General features: G+C 46.9%; 2 protein-coding genes across 3 annotated transcripts in view; both read right to left on the reverse strand.

Moving 5' to 3' along the window:
* GRID1 (glutamate ionotropic receptor delta type subunit 1) overlaps nucleotides 1-19,442 on the reverse strand; it is a 640,626-nt gene that overhangs the window by 15,908 nt on the left and 605,276 nt on the right. For both annotated transcript variants that reach the window (XM_077895250.1, XM_077895251.1), the window contains one exon: nucleotides 1,028-1,194. In XM_077895250.1, the coding sequence (XP_077751376.1) occupies nucleotides 1,028-1,194 (167 nt within the window). The remainder of the gene's footprint in view (nucleotides 1-1,027; nucleotides 1,195-19,442) is intronic.
* LOC144312497 (uncharacterized) lies at nucleotides 1,218-6,653 on the reverse strand. Its single transcript, XM_077895252.1, has one exon. The coding sequence runs from the start codon at nucleotides 3,158-3,160 to the stop codon at nucleotides 2,405-2,407; it is 756 nt and encodes a 251-aa protein (XP_077751378.1). The 5' UTR covers nucleotides 3,161-6,653; the 3' UTR covers nucleotides 1,218-2,404.

A 19,442-nucleotide genomic window follows, 5' to 3' on the forward strand; every position in this document is an offset into this window, starting at 1 on the left:
GTTCCGCTGCTCATGATCACAGAACCCCAACCCACCTCTACAAGGAGGGAAAGGAGGCCGTGGGGATCGGGGGCCAGACGGCAACACGGGTGCAGGATTGGGGCTCAGGGACTTGTGTTCTCACCCTGACTCTGCCAGGAGCTGGCTGAGTGACCCTCTCCAAGCTTTGGGGTGTTAAACAAAGGACCTCCAGCCACTCTTGCCCCTCCGCATGAGTTCTGCCTCAGGGCTCAGAGACGATGAGGCTCAACAAGGGATGGATGCCTCCCAGCAGATCACGCGGGCAGCTAACCAGGCCAATCCACACTGGACACTGGTTTGTCTCTGGTGCAGGGTACCAGGTGCCTCTGCTTGGGCCATCGCCCGCTCCACACAGCCCTCCCCGCCACTGTCACCCCCACCCCACCCCACCCCCACGCGCTTGTGGGTTACCAGGATGGGGAGGGGCAGGGGTGGGCCGCCGTCCACTGTGCCGTGGAACACAGGTCCCTGGAGGCCCCAGCATCTGCCCCCCGGCCCGTGTGCACATGACGACAGCGTCACTGTGCTTCTCTGACCACACTTTTCGAGATTCCACATCGACACTTCCCACATTGACTTTTCTCATGGAAAGCCAACTTGAGGAGTTCCTATTACTTATTGGGGTACGTAATTGCTGGGTCCTTGTGAGATCCAATTAACTATGACTGGGCCTACCCGCTAAGTCCTGTTCGCCCTTGGGGCCTCAGGTGTCACTTCCTCCGGGAAGTCCTCCCTGGGCTCCCGGCGGGTCTGGTCTGCTCTCCTCTGCCCTCTTGCTGCCCGAGGAAGCCTCCCCGCCGCCCTGAGCGCCCCGCGTGGGCGCCCACGGCCACAGCACGGCCTGTGCCCCCGCAGGAGGGACCAGGTACTTGGCGTCTTTGGCTCGGGCCACCCGGGCCTAGCAGGTGGAGGGCAGGGGCGGGTGCTGGGGAAGCCGGGGAGCCGGTGCGCGCGGCCCTCGTCCCAGGGGAAGGCCACCCCCCGGGCCCGGGCGGACGGCGCCCACCTCTGGGAGAAGAGGTCCCTGTAGGGGCTGCCGTGCTGCAGGGCAATCCCGTAGCCCTTGCTGCTGACGCTGTTGCCGGTGACGGTCACGGAGCAGTCGTCGTCCGTGAGGGCCGCGTACTCCACCACCGCCACGTCCCACAGAAAGGCGTAGCTCCCCTTCTTTGCCTGAAAGACCAAAATCACAGCGAGTCAGGCAGGCCCTAGTCGGTCTGGGGCACGGGCAGCCCCCGTGGGATCTGCGGGACCCTCGCGCAGCCCCCGCCTGCCGGCCTGGCCACGAGCTCCCCTTGGGGGCTCACCCTCAGGTGGGCCCTGTCCTTGGGGAGTGCACGAGGGTGAGCCAGGGACCTCGGACACACAGGGGCATCTGTTGGTCCCCACCTGGTATTCCTGCTTAGGACCCAACCCGGCCCCCGCTCAGGGTGAGCGTGGAAGCAGCCCTGGTTGCAGCGCCCGAGTGGCCATGACTTCACCGCCAAGTCCTGTCCCGCCCTGCAAGGTGAGGACCCTTTGAGCTCAGGGTCCTGGTGACTGCGGTGCTACCTTTCAGGGTTCCCACAGTGTCCCCGTGTACACGGAGCTGCACCAACACGTACACATACACACATTGCCACGTGCATGCAAGTGCAGATGCCGGGGCACGCGCACCCACGTGTGCAGGAGCGCACGCAGCAGGCTTCCCCGTCGCCCAACGGCTGCACACCCTTCCATGAGGCACCTGCCCGCGGCCACACGGAGGCCCACGCGCTCACGCGCAGCCGCAGCGCCCATCTGGTCTCTCTGGGCCTTAACCGAGACTCTGCCCGCCGCCTGCGGACTCAGAGGGGAGGCAGCGGCTCTGCTCCATGGAAGGAGAAGCACCCGAGACGCTGTCACTGGACCCCCTGAAAACAGAGCCTACTGTTCCCGATGCGGCCAAGCGCGGGGTTCTGACTCCGCAGAGAGAACACAGATGCTCCTTTGTCACTTCCTCCCTCCCCTGAGGGCTGGGGGCGGGCTGGGCCACTGCGACCCCGGGCTGTAGGCTTACTAGTCCCTCGCGGGCCTGCTGCATGGTCCCCTTGAGCTGGGGGCTCCCTTGAGCTGGGGATGCCCGTGAGCTGGGGGCGCCCACGAGCTGGGGGCTCCCTTGAGCTGGGGCTCCCGTGAGCTGGGGGCACCCGTGAGCTGGAGGCGCCTGTGAGCTGGGGGCGTCTGTGAGCTGGGGGCACCCGCGAGCTGGGGGCACCCATGAGCTGGGGGCTCCCTTGAGGTGGGGGCACCCGTGAGTTGGGGGCTCCCTTGAGCTGGGGGCTCAGGGCCCCAAGACGTCCCACCCAGGGCCATGCCTACTAGAACTTGAAGTGCCCACAGGCCAGAATAGCTCATTTTCTCTTCAGAAGGTTTGTGGGTAGAGTGTGGTGCCCCCCACCCCCCGGCAGGAAGCCGCTGCTCCCGACCACTCATACAATTGTGCCCAAGGACCTTGTAAGAGATTGGAAAAATTCAAATAGATGTAAAAATAAAGAAAATCGGAGGATGAACCCCTTCGAAGCCTGCCATTCTGCTCCGACGGTTGCCATGACGCGGCCACCCTTGTTTCAGCAAGACTCTCCTGGCTCCCTCCCAGGCCCACCAGGTTTTTGCAGAGCAAATCCCAGACATGACCAAAGAGCTCAGGTTGCCCAATACCCATCATATGTACATATGTCCATACGTTGCACTTGGTTGATATGCCTCTTAAATCCAATCCTTTCCTTTCCTTTCCTTTCTTTTCCTTTCCTTTTCTTCTTTCTTTCTTTCTTTCTTTCTTTCTTTCTTTCTTTCTTTCTTTCTTTCTTCCTTCCTTCCTTCCTTCCTTCCTTCCTTCCTTCCTTCCTTCTTTCCTTCTTTCCTTCTTTCCTTCTTTCCTTCTTTCTTTCTTTCTTTCTTTCTTTCTTTCTTTCTTTCTTTCTTTCTTTCTTTCTTTCTTTCTTTCTTTCTTTCTTTCCTTTCTCATCTTAGATTGCTCCTTCTTGTTCTCCTTCCTTGAAGTTTCTCTGATCAAGACACGGGGCCCTTTATAGGCAGTGCTCTGGTCTTGCCATTTAACCCGTTCCTCCTCCTTCTTCACAGGTGCCCGGCCGCCGTGGGCCCGGCCCCAGGGAGCCATCCAAATATCACCGCAAAGCCTCGCTCCTGGGCCAAGCCAAGCCAAGCCCCTAAAGGACTCTGGCCCTGCTTGCGAAATCACCCTCCTCTCCTGCCCCCCACATGGGAAGACAACAGTCTTTGAAATTTTTTTCCTGCCGGCAAACAAGTTTTCTCAGGAAAAGATAGACATTTTCAACCTCTTACTATCCGAGTTTCTCAGCAAAACGTTGACTTAGGACCTAATATTTGGCTGCGTTCTGCCTTTGGAGCCATTCACATTCACGCTCGCGATTCAACGGGACAATCAGACGTTGTTATTTGTAGGATTTCAAAAGGGCAGGTTATGGTGGAGGAAGAAGGAAGACGGGGTTCGCTGCCACCTTTCACGTGGGGCTCCAAGGAGGAAGAGGAAAGAAGCTGGCCCCGATAGAGCGGAAACCGATGCTGACGAAGGCCGCACGGCCATGGGCCACCTTCCTTCCGTCCGGCCCCGGCCCTGGTGGCTACACTGCGGGCTCAAGGACAGGTGAGCGCAGGTGCGTGAAGGAAGCATCTTTGGTGTCAGGCCTGCGTGAGATGGCAGGAAGCCCACAGAAGCGATGCTAAGATGCTACGATGGCCCAGCGGCGAGCCCCTGGCGACCAGGCAGCGGAGGGAAGAGGGGAAGGTGGTTCTCTTTCTCGGGATGCCTGGCACCCCACACAGGCGGTCTCCCCATTTGTAAACGGGGACTAAATTAACTCTTCTGTTTCCTATGTTTGCTTCAAGAAGCACGATCCCGAATTGACCTGACGACGCCCAACAGGGGGATCCGGAGGGGATCTTGTAGGAGAGCCACGCCAGAGGCCCTTCGATCTTTATGACATACTCTCCATTCCCCACACCCCAGCCTCTCAGAGCTTCCTTCATCCTCCTCTCAGCACCACACGGAGTAAACGCAGCCCCAGACCCTTCCCTGGGCTTCCCAGTCCCATAGTTTCCAGGGAAACTTTCTGGGCCTCGCAGATGTCTCCCTATCTTCCTGTGCGGCACAGAAGCCTTCTTAGCTCTGGGTCTGCCCTCAGGAACATTTCAGACGCTCATTATAAGAAGCCCGAACACACCATCCGTCATGGTCATGTCCCCTTGCTATAGACCCTCTTGTCCCCGCGTGGAATGAGGTCTGCACAGCACCCCCCCCAACACACACCCAAATTCTAACACATGCTTCTCCTTCATAGGGCCAGAACCAGTTCTCCCCGGGCCCTATCCACCTCCTCGTCCTGCGCCGCCTATCCACCACACCTGGCGTGTGTGCACATGGATACGTCCATGTGCAGAAGCACATAATACAAGGTGAAAGTAGCAGAAAACAATAGGATGGATGAAGTATTATTACTGTTCTGTACACATGTCATCTGCCAAAACCTAACGGAGGGGTATTGGTGATTCGTGGGACAAGGTGCTTAAAGGCTGCTCTTTAATCTTGTTGCCCGGTCTGTGATATCCCACACTATCCTGGCTCCCCCGTGTGCCACTGCCTGTCAATAGAACACGGGCTCCTACAGAGCTCTCCAATCTTCCAGACGTTACCCAAATACAACCCAACCCGTATTTCCCTGGGCTGCCTCTAAACGTTCTGCTTTGTTTCATTTTCCCCTTTTCCCTGGAAGGAAAAGGAAAAACACGAGGTTCAGACATAAAAATGAAAAGATGTGGAGACTCGGGGGCAGGAGGCCAAGAACAGCTTCCATAAGAGGGAAAGTCAAAGGGGTCTGGACATCCAACCCCAGGAAGTTAGGAAAGCAGCAGGTAGACAGGTCACCCCGACCTATGTCCCTGCAAGCATCTTAGTGAACAGGACCCACGGCCTTCCCTGAAGTCTGCTCTGCTGCGCTGCGCCCATGCTGGAACACTATGAATGGGAAGGGAAGGAGACATGAGGTGCCTGGCCTCAGCGCTTGCAGCACCCTTCCCAAAATCTGGGGGAAAGCAACCCGCCAGAGGAACTGGAGGCTGGAGGAACGTTTGGGGCACAATACACAAAGCCGAGGGTGTGCTGGGATATTGGACGACTCACTCCATTGCTCTACACTGATCCTAAAACGAGACGGCACTGCCTTTCTTGGCACCGCTGATTCCACCCTTCCCAGAACTCACACGGAGCACCAGCTTTCAGAGACAACAGCCTCGGAAGCAAGAACTTCATTATGCTCTTCTACTCCGGTCTAAGTGCTCTTGGAAAGGGGCAAACAGCCGTGTCGCTCCCCAAAACAAGAATGCTGGCACTGAAACGTCGAACGTGAATGTTACTGGAAGGGAAGTGCTGAAGGACGTCAGGTGTCTGCAGAGCCAGGGACAGAGCAGGCGTAGAGTCCCTACTGGCTACCCGGACTTTCGGGAACCTGATTCCTTCTCCATCCCTGGGATCACTGTGAGGAGCAGAACATGAATCCCCTTCTGCAGACAAAACAACTGAGATTCAGAGAAAGAAAGTGACTTGCCCCAAACAAACCCAGATCGTGAATGGCGGAGCCAGGTCAAGGGGAGGGCCCTGTCGCTCTGGCTCTCCCCTCTGCCTGCTTGGGCTGGGGAAGGAAGCCGCTCCTGGTGTTCTCGCCTGCTGGGGACTTCCCAGGGCAGAGCACTTGGAGCTCTCCCACTCCAGCTCTGCAAACAGAGGCGGCTTGTGGAGCTGCTGAAATTCAGTGAGCTGGAGGTCACGGGGACCCATACCGTGTCTCTGGATGGAGTCGTTGGATACAAGGGACTCTGTGGACTCGTTGCCTCTTCATGTGCATCCACCATCCGGGGGCATCCCTGGTGCCTCTCCTGGCATCTACCTCTCACTCCAGCAAAGTAGAGCTTGGCCCTCTCAAGCATCCCAAGTCTTAGCTCCTGTGGTCATGTTTGCAAACTGGCAATGCATTGCCACGCACAGCCTGAACCCCGGCTACAGTGACACCTGTATTTTGCACGGTACCAAATCACAAGATGCGCAGTGAAAACCCAGACCATCTGTAGAGGAAAGGACAATTTTACAGTCTGCTGGTAGGAATGCGGGCTGGCGTGATATTTCTGGAATGGCAATTTGGTGGGGAGACTCAAACGCTTTTAAAATGTGCGGATGCAGCAATTGTACCCCTAAGGATTTATCCTAAGGAATTATTCAGTTTCTGAAAAGATGTTTGCACAAAGATTTTCAGAGTAACACTGTTTAAACTAGCAAGCATTGGAAATAAACTAAATGTTCAACACTTGAGAATCAACAGGGTAAAGGATAGTATCAAATGATGGAATATTACATTATTGTTACTATGGAGTTTTAAGAAACTAAGGAAAATAATTGTGGTACACAAGGACCAGACTGGGTTCTGGACTCTGACTATATTGATCTGAATCCCAGCTCTACTGCTTGCTGGCTGTGTGATTGCAGGCAAGTCGCTTAACATCTCTGGGCCTCTGTTCTCCTGGATGAAACACGGTCCATACCTCACAGAGCTCCGATGAGGTATAAACCCTTCAGTAAGTGTGACATGGTTTGGGCCTTGCCTCGCATATGGTGGATGCTAAATAAATGACAACCAGTATTATGCTGTTTAGTGGATGAGAATCTGTTGTTGCATGAGTATTTGTGATATCTTTTTTAAATCATTGTGTAAAAATAATGTTTTTAGGTGTATGGAGAATCAAAACCACGCACTAAATACCAACAATGGTCATCTTGGAATGATGCCACCACAGGTGACGTCTGGTGGTTTCTTTCAATCTGTCATGTTGTCTATGGTTTTGGCAGCTTGGCAAGCTTTTCTTCTGCGACTACAGCTGTCCAAGGGGAGATTTTTAGGGATTTGGCCTCCTTCCTTGAGCACAGTGTAGTGAAAAGAGTAGAGTTCTAGACAAAGGCAAACCCAGGACCACATCGCAACCCTTCAGTGAACCTACAATCTTGGGGACTAATATTTCCTAGAAGGCTATTTTGAGTGTGACATTATAGGGCATGGTAGTGCTCCTCTCCTCCTTTCTGCAGTCCTCAGCTTGATTCAGGAGACCAATCTGTCAGCATTTAAGAGAACGTCTTTCTTCCCATCCACTCCCCTGTGCCAGTCATTCTTCCACCTTGATGAAGTCATCCATGTACTCTGTGGGAGTGTGTGGTATGTGAGTGAGTGTGTACTGAGAATGTGTGCATGTGAGTGCATGCCACTGTGCGTGTGTATGTGTGTGTGTGAGTACCACAGCCCCCAGGGAAGCAGCAGAGAAGTGAACTCAGGTACCAAGTGCCTGAAGAAACACAAAGGGTTGAGGATAGTAGACCACCAGCCAGTAAGCAGCCTGCCTGTCCTGGACACAACAACGGATAGTTTGTCCAAAATGATGTGCAAATGTGGGGCAGACAATCAGTAGGACTCTCCAAAGGGTTCACAAGCCAATCTCAGGAGGCTGTAAGGAAACTTGTCACCTGAGGAATGAGATATCTTGACCACTTGCCTGGATCAGCTCCTGGACCAGAAAACACAGGCAAACCAGAGAGGTTCCATGGCAGGAGAGATAGCAACTGAACAGTTAGTCTTATGGCTGCTCTTCCAAAGTGTCCATGGGGTGCACAGTCAATCTGGCTCCTGGCTGCTGACCAGCATGAATGGGATGGAGCTGGATAATGAGATAACACAACAGAGGAGATGACGAGGCCTTCTGGTATTGGGATGTCCTGCGTGTGTGTCTGTGTGTCTGTGTGTAGTGTGTCTGCGTGTGGACCTGAGAGCAGGTCTGAGGGCAATGCTGCAGGTTTGTCATGGGGTTCCCAGGGAGGCTGCCCACTACCTGAATGAGAAGAGAGGGATAAGGGAAATGTCCTAAGGCCACAGCAGCATCAAATGGCTCCTGATGGCCAGGCGTTAGGCCTGCAAGATGTCTGCAATGATTGCCTGCTCCATCCTGGTATTCCTATGTCCTAGAGGAACACAGTTAATAGTGAGGACCACAGCAAGGGGTAGAGAGAATGAATGGCACATAAGTCCTCAGGCCACTGATGTCCTTACTCTTTATTATTTTCTCTTTGATACCTTAACTTTATAGAATCTTTAGCTCCATTCATACAGAGCAAGGGGTGGTGTACCTGTGAGAATAGGGGTCTGGGTATGCGCAGACCTGGACTTCCCCTGGAGTCAGGGGACTTCAGGTGGAGCTTCAGCCACCTGAAGCCTCTAAGCCTGCATGACCTCATCTAGAAGGCAGGAATCACGAGCCCACGTCACAGGCCCATCACAGGAACAGATAGCATGGCAGGTGTCTGATGCATTGAAGAACTCAAACAATAAGACACGGTCCTCATGAGCATGATAATCACCAGCATCATCCTTATAGCTTAGAGTTTGGGCCCACATTAAAATGCAAATGTCTTGGGGAAAACAACACTTGAGATCTTCCTCAGTCATCAGCCTGGTAAATTAGAAAGACTGCTAGCCTGGGTCACAGTCTTGGCCCGGTTACCAACTCACTACTGACTTGTAAATATGGAAGGCGAGTGGACATCGTCCTTAACGTCTTCTCCAGCTTTAACAGCCTCAAAAATCTATGATATGGACCAGTGGTTCTCAAAGTGTGTTCACTGGACCTGCAGCATCAGCATCACTGGAGAACTTAATAAGAAATATAAATGCTCAGACTCCATACCAGAGCCACTGAATAAGAGACTCTGGGAGTGGAGCCCAAAGATCTACTAATCTCTCTGGGTGGTGCTGATGTGTGCTACTAAAGCTGAGAGATCCAGTGATTTCGGCCTCTGTGTCAGTTAATTTCTGATCTTTTCTTGAGAGGAGGTTGAGAAAGGGGAGAGCATTACGGCTCTAGGGTCGAGAGTTAGGGCACTAAATGGAGGAGCGAAGGCACTGAGCTGAGACAGCAAGACTACTGAAAGCTAACACTAAAGGAAAGTTACACTTTGCATCTTCTTCCTGCAAAGTGCGCTCCTTGATGCTTTCCCATCCGTTCTCTTCCTAGAAAGCTCAGGATAAATTTCCACAGCACAAACTGTCCACTTACCAAAAGGACCGAGGCTCAAAAAGGCCTGTGCCCAAAACCACAGGATCAGCTATTGACAGAGATTGAACGTCTCCCCAGGTCTCCTTGACTGCAGATGGCCTTCTACTCTCCCAAATCAAAAGTTCGACCTAGTAGCCCCGAAGAGCCACACAGAGCTTCCTGAGCAGCTGTCTCTGTCATCATACTGATTTTTTCTTTCCTCTTTTGCTACCAGATTCTGGCCAAGCTTTTGTTAATGATGTCTGCCTCCAGCATCTGACCCTATGGAAGCTTTATGGCTGCATTCCTTTTCTGGGCCTCTAACGCTCGGAGAAAGTCTTATTTAGTGAATTAAGTACTGTCCTAGTGGGAGAAGGTTTCTCACATCTCAAAGGGAGAAGGAGCTGGTTCAGTACAAAGGAAAAAGAAAAGTCCTAACTTAGAATAATCAATGGCTCCTCCCTCAAAGTCTAAAACTGCTCACTGTCAGCAAAACCAGGGGCTTTATAAACAGCTTTCCCAGCAGGGCAGAGGGACACATTGATTTTAGATGATTTGTCAAAACTTTAAATTGTCCAAAGACCATGATAAACAGCAATCTAATCTGAGTTTTTCCATGGGAAAGATTAAGAATGATCTAAAAGAAAGAGAAAACTGACTTGCTTAGATACAAAATAGGTTATAAAGAGAAAAGAATACAGAATGAAAAATGTCGTCTTAGGAAAGGGAACCAACTCAAGAATAGATGAATCTGGCAGACAGAGGACAGGCATGTGGTCAAACATCCTACGAAGAAGCCCGGGGCTGGGGCCGTGCAGATACTCCCTGTGTGCGCATGTACACACACACACACACACACACACACACACACAGGAAGGAATGTCAGCCCCATGGCCATGCATGTCCTAGTCACTGCCCAGAATGATATCTGGTATACAGTTGGTGCTGAATAAATGTGTATAAAGTGAAGAACTGAAGGCACAAATGCTAGAATCTGGGAAGCCTGATTTTTTGCATTAAAATACAAATGTCTTGGGGGAAACAACACTTGAGATCTTCCTCAGTCATCAGCCTGGTAAATTAGAAAGACTGCTAGCCTGGGTCACAGTCTTGGCCCGGTTACCAACTCACTACTGACTTGTAAATATGGAAGGTGAGTGGACATCGTCCTTAATGTCTTCTGCGGCTTTAATAGCCTCAAAAATCTATGATATGGACCAGTGGTTCTCGAAGTGTGTTCCCTGGACCTGCAGCATCAGCATCACTGGAGCTGGACTGGATATGTCCTGTGCACCCCATCAGGTTTGCTCCTCTCAGTCCTGTTCTCTCCTCCAGAGGCTGACCTTCATGGGCAGCATCAGAGGACACCCTTGGGTCTCTGGCCAAGAGTCACTTTCTAAGATCCAGGAATAAATCAAATATTCATACTAACAAAACATCGATCATAACAATAACCATAAACACCACTCATTCAAATGCATGTTCTCAAACTGAAGAAGGAATAAGAATCACCAGGAGGGTATCTTCAAATACAGATTATTAATCTCTGCCTTGTGCCCCTCCCTCAGCTTCTGATTCACTAGGGTTGAAAGCAGAGCTCAAGAATTTCACTTCTAACATGTTCTGGATGATGCTGGTATTGCTGGTCCAAGGGCCACACTCTGAGAACGACGTGCTCTCTCAGGCACTGCACCCATCACCTCACATCACCTCTAAACTGGAAGGTAAACCTGGAAAGACACAGGATGATCATTCCTATTTTTCAGAGGCCATAACTTTGGGAGTGAGTTAACTCCCCTAAGTCTCGCCTCTGGCACAAGAGGGAAGGCCAGAACCAAACCCAGTTCTTGTTAGCCCCAATCCCTTGCAGCACTCCCCCCACCTATGGTGCTTTAACCAAGCACTTGACAAAGTTCAAAGGAGATGCATGAATCCCCCCCCCGCCCCCCCGCAACGCCGCCCCAGGCCAGGGTGGCTTTGCCATCTGTAGTCACTTCCTCCCACTTTTAGTTTAGCCATAAAAGGTGTTGGGAATTGGCATCTTGTGCCCGAAGGACAGGGAGGCAGTAAAATCGTGTGTGGTCATGATTCATATTAAAGACGACCGCCTCAGGTGTTGGGAGGCCGTCTCCGGGGGTTCCTGGTGAGGAGTCTCCTTCTCCAAGCCCATCTTTATGGCCTTTGCTGAAATGTCGGCCTTGAGACAAAAAGCTCCCGCAATAGCCTGAAAGCGCTTTGAGGAGCTACAAGAGAGGCCACACCCGGACCAGAGAGCTTGAAGTGGACAAACTCTGAGCTCCACCTGGCAGCACGTGGTGGGCACACGGCCCAGGGGTGCCGAGGCCTCGAGAAAGCGCGGAGACCGCTTCTCGCGTAGGAAGCTGGGTCTGAGATCTGGGCTGCACACGGGGGTCCGAGGCCTCTTCCAGGCGGGGGTGCTGCAGATCCCAGGGACACCGGGTCTCCCTGCTCAGCGTGCTCTTCGCCAGCTCCGCGCCATCCCTGGTTGCTTTCTTGATCTGATTCTTGGGGGGCACGACCTTCAGAGCTTTTACTGTTCTTAAGGCCGCTCCTGATTTAAGCTCATCCACCCCTCATTCCTTCTGTCTCTGCCCTTCTCTGTGTTTGTGTGTGTGTGTGCATGTGTATGTGCGCCTTTCACACACATGCCAACACATACTAAAATTTTCAAATGTCAGGTTCGAAGCCAACCTTAATATCTCTACTGGAAGATAAAGAGACTCTTCATTAGAGCTACGCATCCCACTGGAAACCACTACTTCTACTCAAATAGGTTTTATATTATTGATGATGATGGTGATGGTGATGGTAATAATAATAATAGTAATAATAATGAACACATGGATGGCAGAAAGAGTCCGATAATCTTTGGACAAACTGTTCAACCTTCTTGTGTTTTGTGTTCCTCATTTGCAAAATGGAAATATCGCAAAATGCCATCAATGGTGAAGATAAAGTACAGAAGCACAATGTCCCATGGAATCATTCTTTATAAATGTTATTTCCCTTCCTCCCTTTCTCCCTGTTTCTGCAAAAACAACATTATACCAACAAAATGGAAATAAAACTAAGCTAAACAGAAATTGCCAACAATCTGGCTGACGCAATAAATCAAAATTGTTTTCATCAGCAATCGCTTTTTGATTTTAATGTAATCAAATAACAAAACAATTCAATTCAACATGTAAAAACTTAAATCATAAAACCCAAAGCAATAATACTCAGTGGAACAAACAGAATGGAATCAGCCCACATTTACAGCCAGCACTAAGGTGAAGCATATCAGACCTGGGTACAAAGCAAATTATGGGGCAGAGCAAATCTGAAAAATAAAATCAGATTTAAGGGGAGTGAATATCCTCCCACCCCTCTAATGAAGAATTTGAAAATAATCAAAGTTAGCATGATGGCACGGATATTGGTTTGATTCCAGAGCTTACCCTACCAAATTATTAAAATCGCAAAAGAAAGTAATTGAAGAATTCATAACGAGATTTGCTTGGCAATGGTCAAAACCCAAAGCAAAGTAATTTAATAAGAGAAGCACAGTGGGGGCTTTCCTTGATCTTTGGACTATATTATCCCAAACCAATCATCATCAAACAGAATTAAGCAGCAGGGTGTTACGAAGGGGCCAACTTAGTCCATTGTATGGGAACCTGCTCCAGGAGACTGACTAAGTCCCCCCCACCCCCCGCCTTCCCTGCCCCTCCTCACCCCTTCTTGCCCTCTTGGCAACTAGGTACCAGCAATCCCACACATTTGTGTTGAAGAAAGTTGCACATGCCTACATTTCTGCACACTCTCATTTGTTACTCATTGAGCATTTATTTTGTTTGATTTTTAGAAGGGATAGATGGACATCCACGTGTTTTGCTGCTATGCCTACCTCTGCTCCAGGCCCTGAGGACAGATGAATGATTAAGACACAGGCCTAAGGAGCCTCTGAGTGTATTGGGGTTGTGGCAAAGTAGGGCACTAAGGACGGGATGGCATCTGATGAAGCCTTGCTCGAGGATACACAGTGTGATAAGGGAGCCTCTGGCCCTGCCCCAGGGGAAGGGGGAGTTAGGGATGGGGTGGAGGGTAGGAGCTTCAGGAAGAGTGAATGCCTCTGCTAAGAGTGGAGGAATAACTAGGAAGCAGTCTGGCCAACCAAGAAAGGGAAGGATGTTCCAAGCGTCAGGCGATGTATAAACGAGGGGACAGGGAAGGGAAGCACTCGGGCTACCAGATGAGTGGTAGGCAAGAGGTGAAGTTTTACTCTGATCATGTCTCTCCCTCACTTCTGCAATGTGCCTGGAAGTGCTGGAGTGAGGGAAATACTGAGCTCAAGCCCCAGGTCCCAAACGGACTTCAAGACTGACTTTCAGGAAGTCCCTCATCCTCCTCGAATTACAGTTTTTCTCTTTAATAAACAGGTTGTGCTAAAGCATAACTCAGCTAAAACATGGCAGAAGCTTCACACCACACCTGAGCCATCCCATGTCTCTCTGATGGCAGCCAACATGTTATATGAATCTCCTGATTATCCAAACATTGACCCCAGGCTCCAACAGAAGGAAGGAAAGGCATGGATAAAGTAAGAAAAGAAATAAATTATTTTTTTTAATGTTGAAAGAACATACTGTCCAAAATCAGCCTCAGTCTTTATTTTGGCCTTACATCAATTCTAACTCAATTTTAGAAGGAAAGTATCAAGCCCACTTTTACATATTAACTGAGCTCAGCACTCATAAATGAGTTAATGAATGAATGAGTAAGAGACCAAAGTAAATTGCTGAAAAAATACATATTTGAGGAAGGGGTTTGTATTTGCATCAATTCTGATTATTAAATAAAGATAGATATCTAACCATGATCTTAACTTTCTCAAACCCACCAAAATTCATGGATTGCGATACCTAATGTGGGCCAAGGGAAAAATGAGTTGAAAAGGAAGTGATTTCTTCTTTACTTCCATTCCCAGAATAATAAAACAAAATAAAGCAAAATATATATGTACCTATATAAAAAGAAAAAGAAAGGAAGGAAGAAAATCACAACAGAGGACATGAGAAAAGTAGAAAAAGTACCATTTTATAAAAAAGATCTTTTATACTAAAGATAAATCCACAAGGTTTTGATGAGAAAAAAATTTTTGAAACCTGAGTATTCTTCTGATCTCAAAAATAAGAATGTAATTTATTTAAAATTCTACTTTTGGCGATACTCAACAATATTGTGTCAAGAGCTTTCAATGTATATATTCTTTTCTGATGGTATAATTCTACTTTTGAGAATTTGATCTTACAAGGAATAAATATAGTACCTAAAAAACCATTACACCTGAAGATGTTCATAATAATGTTATTTATATTTGTGAAAACTAAGGAATAATCCAAATGATAAACAAGAAGAAAATATTTAAATAAATTGTTTTACATCTATTTGATGCAATATTAATTAGCCACAAAAATAATTTTTATGAGGTTCTGTAATAGTATTAGAAAAACAGGATAAAATATATTTTCTGTAACATTGTAATTATATAAAATCTTTGTAGAAAAAAAGGTATTTGTAGAGATTCAAAAAAGACTAGACAGGAATGTATACAAGAAATCCCTGGAGGCTTATTTAGGTGATAAAAAAAAAAGTCTGGCTGGTTCTTCTCTGCTTACTTTTAGGAGTACTTCAAGCTTTTCTTAATGGTGATATATTACATTTAAATTATAAATCTATATGATTTCCTCTTAAAAGCCCTTATTACTTTAAACCCTGGCATGGATTGGGGGATATTTAACCTTAGTGTGCTTGGAGTTGGGTTGGGCCAGAGTTAAAGGCCGAGGTATATTACATGGCTAAGACACTTAGAATTCAGCCCAAGGCCCCAGGAAGGGGTTGTGTAGACAGCAACTGCTCAGCACGGAAAACACCACTGCCTTCATCCTCCTACAAGGAACCTATACGTTCCATAGAAATAAAAATGGATTTTGTTTGCGCGGCAGTCAACTCTCTTTTTCGCCGCTACGGTTTCCTTTATTTTTCTGTGTGTTTGATTTTCTGCTTGCCAGTTTTCTCTCACATTCTCACCCTCGCATCCTCAAAACTGAAAAGGAATTGATGTGTTTGGATTGTAAATGTGAGTTCATGACTGAAGAACCTTAGGAAGCTTTCCTCAGTCTCACTAAACAGAATAAATCCCTGCTCTCTATACCCATAACCTCTTCCCACATTAAATCACAGCCATTTGCTGTCCTCCAGAACTCAATAGGGACATTGTAAAGAAAAAGACTAAGTCTGACACTTCATATTTTGAGCTTAATGATAATGAAAATACAACATAAAAATCCATGGGATTCAGCTGAAACAGGGCATAGAAGCAAATTTATAGCTTTAAATGCTTGTATCAGGAGAGAGAACAAGAGTAAAATGCAATGGTATAAGTTTCAACATTAAGAAGCAAGAAGTAAGAGCAAATTAAAACCACAGTGAATAGGAGAAAAAGATTTTAACAAAAAATCTGAAATCAACAAACTATAACAACAGAGAAAAATCAATAAAGTCAAAAGTTGGGTATTTTGAAAGGAAAAACTACTGTTGTGGATTAGAAGACTCAAAATTGTGAAGATATCAATTTTACTTCAAATGATCTATAGATTCAGTATAAGAGCTATCAGAGTTTCAAGCATTTTTGAAGAAGTTTGATGAGATGATTCTAAAATTTAAATGGAAATGATCTAGAATTGCCCAAATACTCTTATAAGAGAGAAACAAAGTTGAAGGACTTACACTACCTGATTTAAGGAGGTATTAGAATTATTACAAAGCTACAGTGATCAAGACACTATTGTATTGGCATAAGAATAAATATATAGATCAGGTCACGTGGGTGGCTCAGAGGCTGAACGTCTGCCTTTGGCTCAGGTCATGACCCCGGGGTCCTGGGATTGAGTCCCACATCAAGGTTTCCCGCATGGAGCCTACTTCTCCCTCTGCCTTTGTCTCTGCCTCTCTCTCTGTATTTCTCATGGGTAAATAAATAAAATCTTTTTAAAAAAGTGTAAGTATATAGATCGGTGGAACAGAATATGGAATCCAGAAAGAGACCAACAAATATATGGCCAGTTAATTTTCAATCAACACATCTATTCTCCTTGTTAGGCAAACATGTTTTTATTTTTTATTTTAATAAATGGTGCTAAATCAATTGGATATACGTATGGGGGGAGTGAACCTGAACCACTTCTTTATTCCATATACAAAAATTAATATGATATGCAACATAGGTGTGAAACATAAATAGATGAAAAAATGTGAAAATCTTCTAGAATAAAACGTGCAACTTTAAGGTAGGAAATTTTCTTAGGACAAAAAGGCATTAAAACCATAAAAGAAAAAAAAACCCTTATATGTGGGGTTTTATCAACATTTAAAAATTCTACTCTTTAAAAAACACCATTAAGAAAATGAACGGGCAAGTTACAGACTGGAAATTATAGCTGCAGGACTTGCATTTGATCAAGGACTTACATCTAGAAGATATTGAAAACTCACCTAAATCTATAATGAAAAGCTGCAGTGGCCTGTAAAAATTAACAAAAGATTGTGTGCACACTTCTCGAAAGAGGCTATGTGGATGGCCAATAAGCACATGAGAGATGCCAGCCATCATTAGCCGCCAAAATAATGCCAATTAAAAAATGGGATATCCTTCACCATGTCCACGTTTTTGTCATAAGCATCTTTGCCAGTCATCTTTGCTGAAAGCATTTCTACCACATAACTAACTGGCCATAAGGCAATTTTGCTATAAAAGATAACATAATGAAAAAGAAAAGAAGGACATTACAAAGGACATAATGAAACATGAAAAAAAAATAAAATTAATTATTAAGATAGATATCGGTTTTCCAAATACTAGGATGCATATTTGTAACTGAGCTTTGTATTGCATTATGGGAGCCTCCTACACTCCCATAGGCATAGGGTCACACGTCCACTGACAGATGCTCTAAAGTTCTATGGAAAATGTGGAAGAAATGCTAACGCTGTAATACATTTGTAACTGAGCTTTGTGATCATTGTAACTGATCTGTCGTCATTTTCTAGTGTTGTCTAGAGTGCAATCTGGCTTTACACTCCCTTATTTCACACTTCCAGTAAGTTTTATCACTGTATTTTCTATCAAGTCAACATATGGATTTGTCATCATCCACTATTTTAAGACCATCATCTCTACATGTTACTGTGTAGAAATTATGAGGGCTAGCTAAGATTTATATAATATAAAAAAAGAAGAATTTTTCAATGGAGAAATGAAACCAGATTGTCAACCAGTTATTCTATCTTTTATGGCAAAATTGCCTGGTCGCTAATTAGTTATGTGGCGAAAATGTTTGCAGTGAAAATGCTTGCAGCAGGATGTCTGCAGCAAAATTATCTAGAACCATCCTTCACATCCACTAAATTGTCTACAGTCAAAAAGACTACAACACTAAATGTTGGTTAGGATGTCCAGTAACTGGAGCTTACAAGTATATGGCTCAGGTACGACTAGTAGGAGCAAAAATAGAGGTGGAGGTGCTTGGGCAATTCCTTATAGAGGCAAACACACATCTACCCCATGACCCAAGAATTCCACTTTTGTATTCAGTAAAGAAAAATGGAAACATATCTCCACAAAAGATCTGTATAAAAATGATCATACAGTCTTAGTCGTATCAGCCCCAAATTGGCAACAACTGAATGCATGTCAACTGGAGAATGGATGAACACATTGAGGCTTTTTCATATAATGGAATACTACTCAAAAAGAAGAAAGAAAAAGAAGTACTGATATCCACAACTTAAATCTCATTGGTGTTTCACTGGGTGAAAGAAACTGAGCATAATACGCATATTTTATATTATTCTGTTTATATGAATTACAAGAACAGGTAAATATTTTTTTAATTTTATTTATTCCTGAGAGACACAGAGAGAGAGAGGCAGAGACACAGGCAGAGGGAGAAGCAGGCTCCATGGGGGATGGAGACTCGATATGGGACTCGATCCCAGGACCCTGGGAACACACCTTGAGCCAAAGGCAGACGCTCAACCGCTGAGCCACCAAGGGGCTCCAAGAACAGGTAAATCTAATCTGTGTTTCTAGAAAGTTGTAAGTGGTTGCTTCTGGGCATAAGGAGAAGTATCCAGAAAGTGACATGAGAAAATTTCCCCAAATGATGGAGAGCTTCTGTAGCTTGTTTTCGGTGTTGATTATACAACTGTATACAGTTGTCTAAACCCATGCAACAAACACTTAATACATGTGCATTTCATTGTCTGTCAGTTATACCTCATAAAAGGACTAGGTGATACTTGTCTTTATATGTTAGCTATCTTGTTTTCCTCACAAAGAGTAGACGCTGAGGCAGTTTGCTGACAGCTACCGAATGTCAATCTTTCTTTTTTTTATAAATTTATTTTTTATTGGTGTTCAATTTGCTAACATACAGAATAACACCCAGTGCTCATCCCGTCAAGTGCCCCCCCTCAGTGCCCATCACCCATTCACCCCCACCCCCCGCCCTCCTCCCTTTCCACCACCCCTAGTTCGTTTCCAGAGTTAGGAGTCTCTCATTTTCTGTCTCCCTTTCTGATATTTCCCACTCATTTTTTTCTCCTTTCCCCTTTATTCCCTTTCACTATTTTTTATATTCCCCAAACGAATGAGACCATATAATGATGGTCCTTCTCCAATTGAATGTCCATCTTTCGCTACCATATTGGACGCTTTCTGCTGAATGCATTGGTAGGCTCACCGCTAACCTGGGCAGGCTCTTCTCAGTCTCACAGATGGCTCAGAAGGTGAATTCACTTGACCAGAGACAAGCCACAGATTATATTAAGTCAAAAGTGGGACTTAAACTCCCATCTTCAAACTCCTAGGAGAAGCTATCCAAGCTACGTGTCTTGAATGGATGAGTAAGTGAATAAATGAACGAATAAAGAGAAGAGACTATCCAACTCGAAAAATGGATACGGTGCTTTCGAGCAAGTATAAAAGATATAGAGATGAACAGTTATCCCATGTGAGCATCTCAGAAGGAAGGAGGCACGTCAAATCCCTGTTCTGCATGGACTCGGAAGCAGAGAAAGAGCTGAACAGGTGTCCTGGACAAGCCTCGAAGGCCTGGCTGCTGCCGAGCCTGTGTTGTTCCTTTCCTCTGCAGGGGCTGCCTGTCTGTACCGGTCCCCTTTCCAGGAGGCCAGAGCCACATTAAGAGTCCCTTTGATCAAACTGGCCAAATCTC

Source organism: Canis aureus, chromosome 4 (genome assembly GCF_053574225.1).
Source record: "Canis aureus isolate CA01 chromosome 4, VMU_Caureus_v.1.0, whole genome shotgun sequence".
Lineage (NCBI taxonomy): Eukaryota > Metazoa > Chordata > Mammalia > Carnivora > Canidae > Canis > Canis aureus.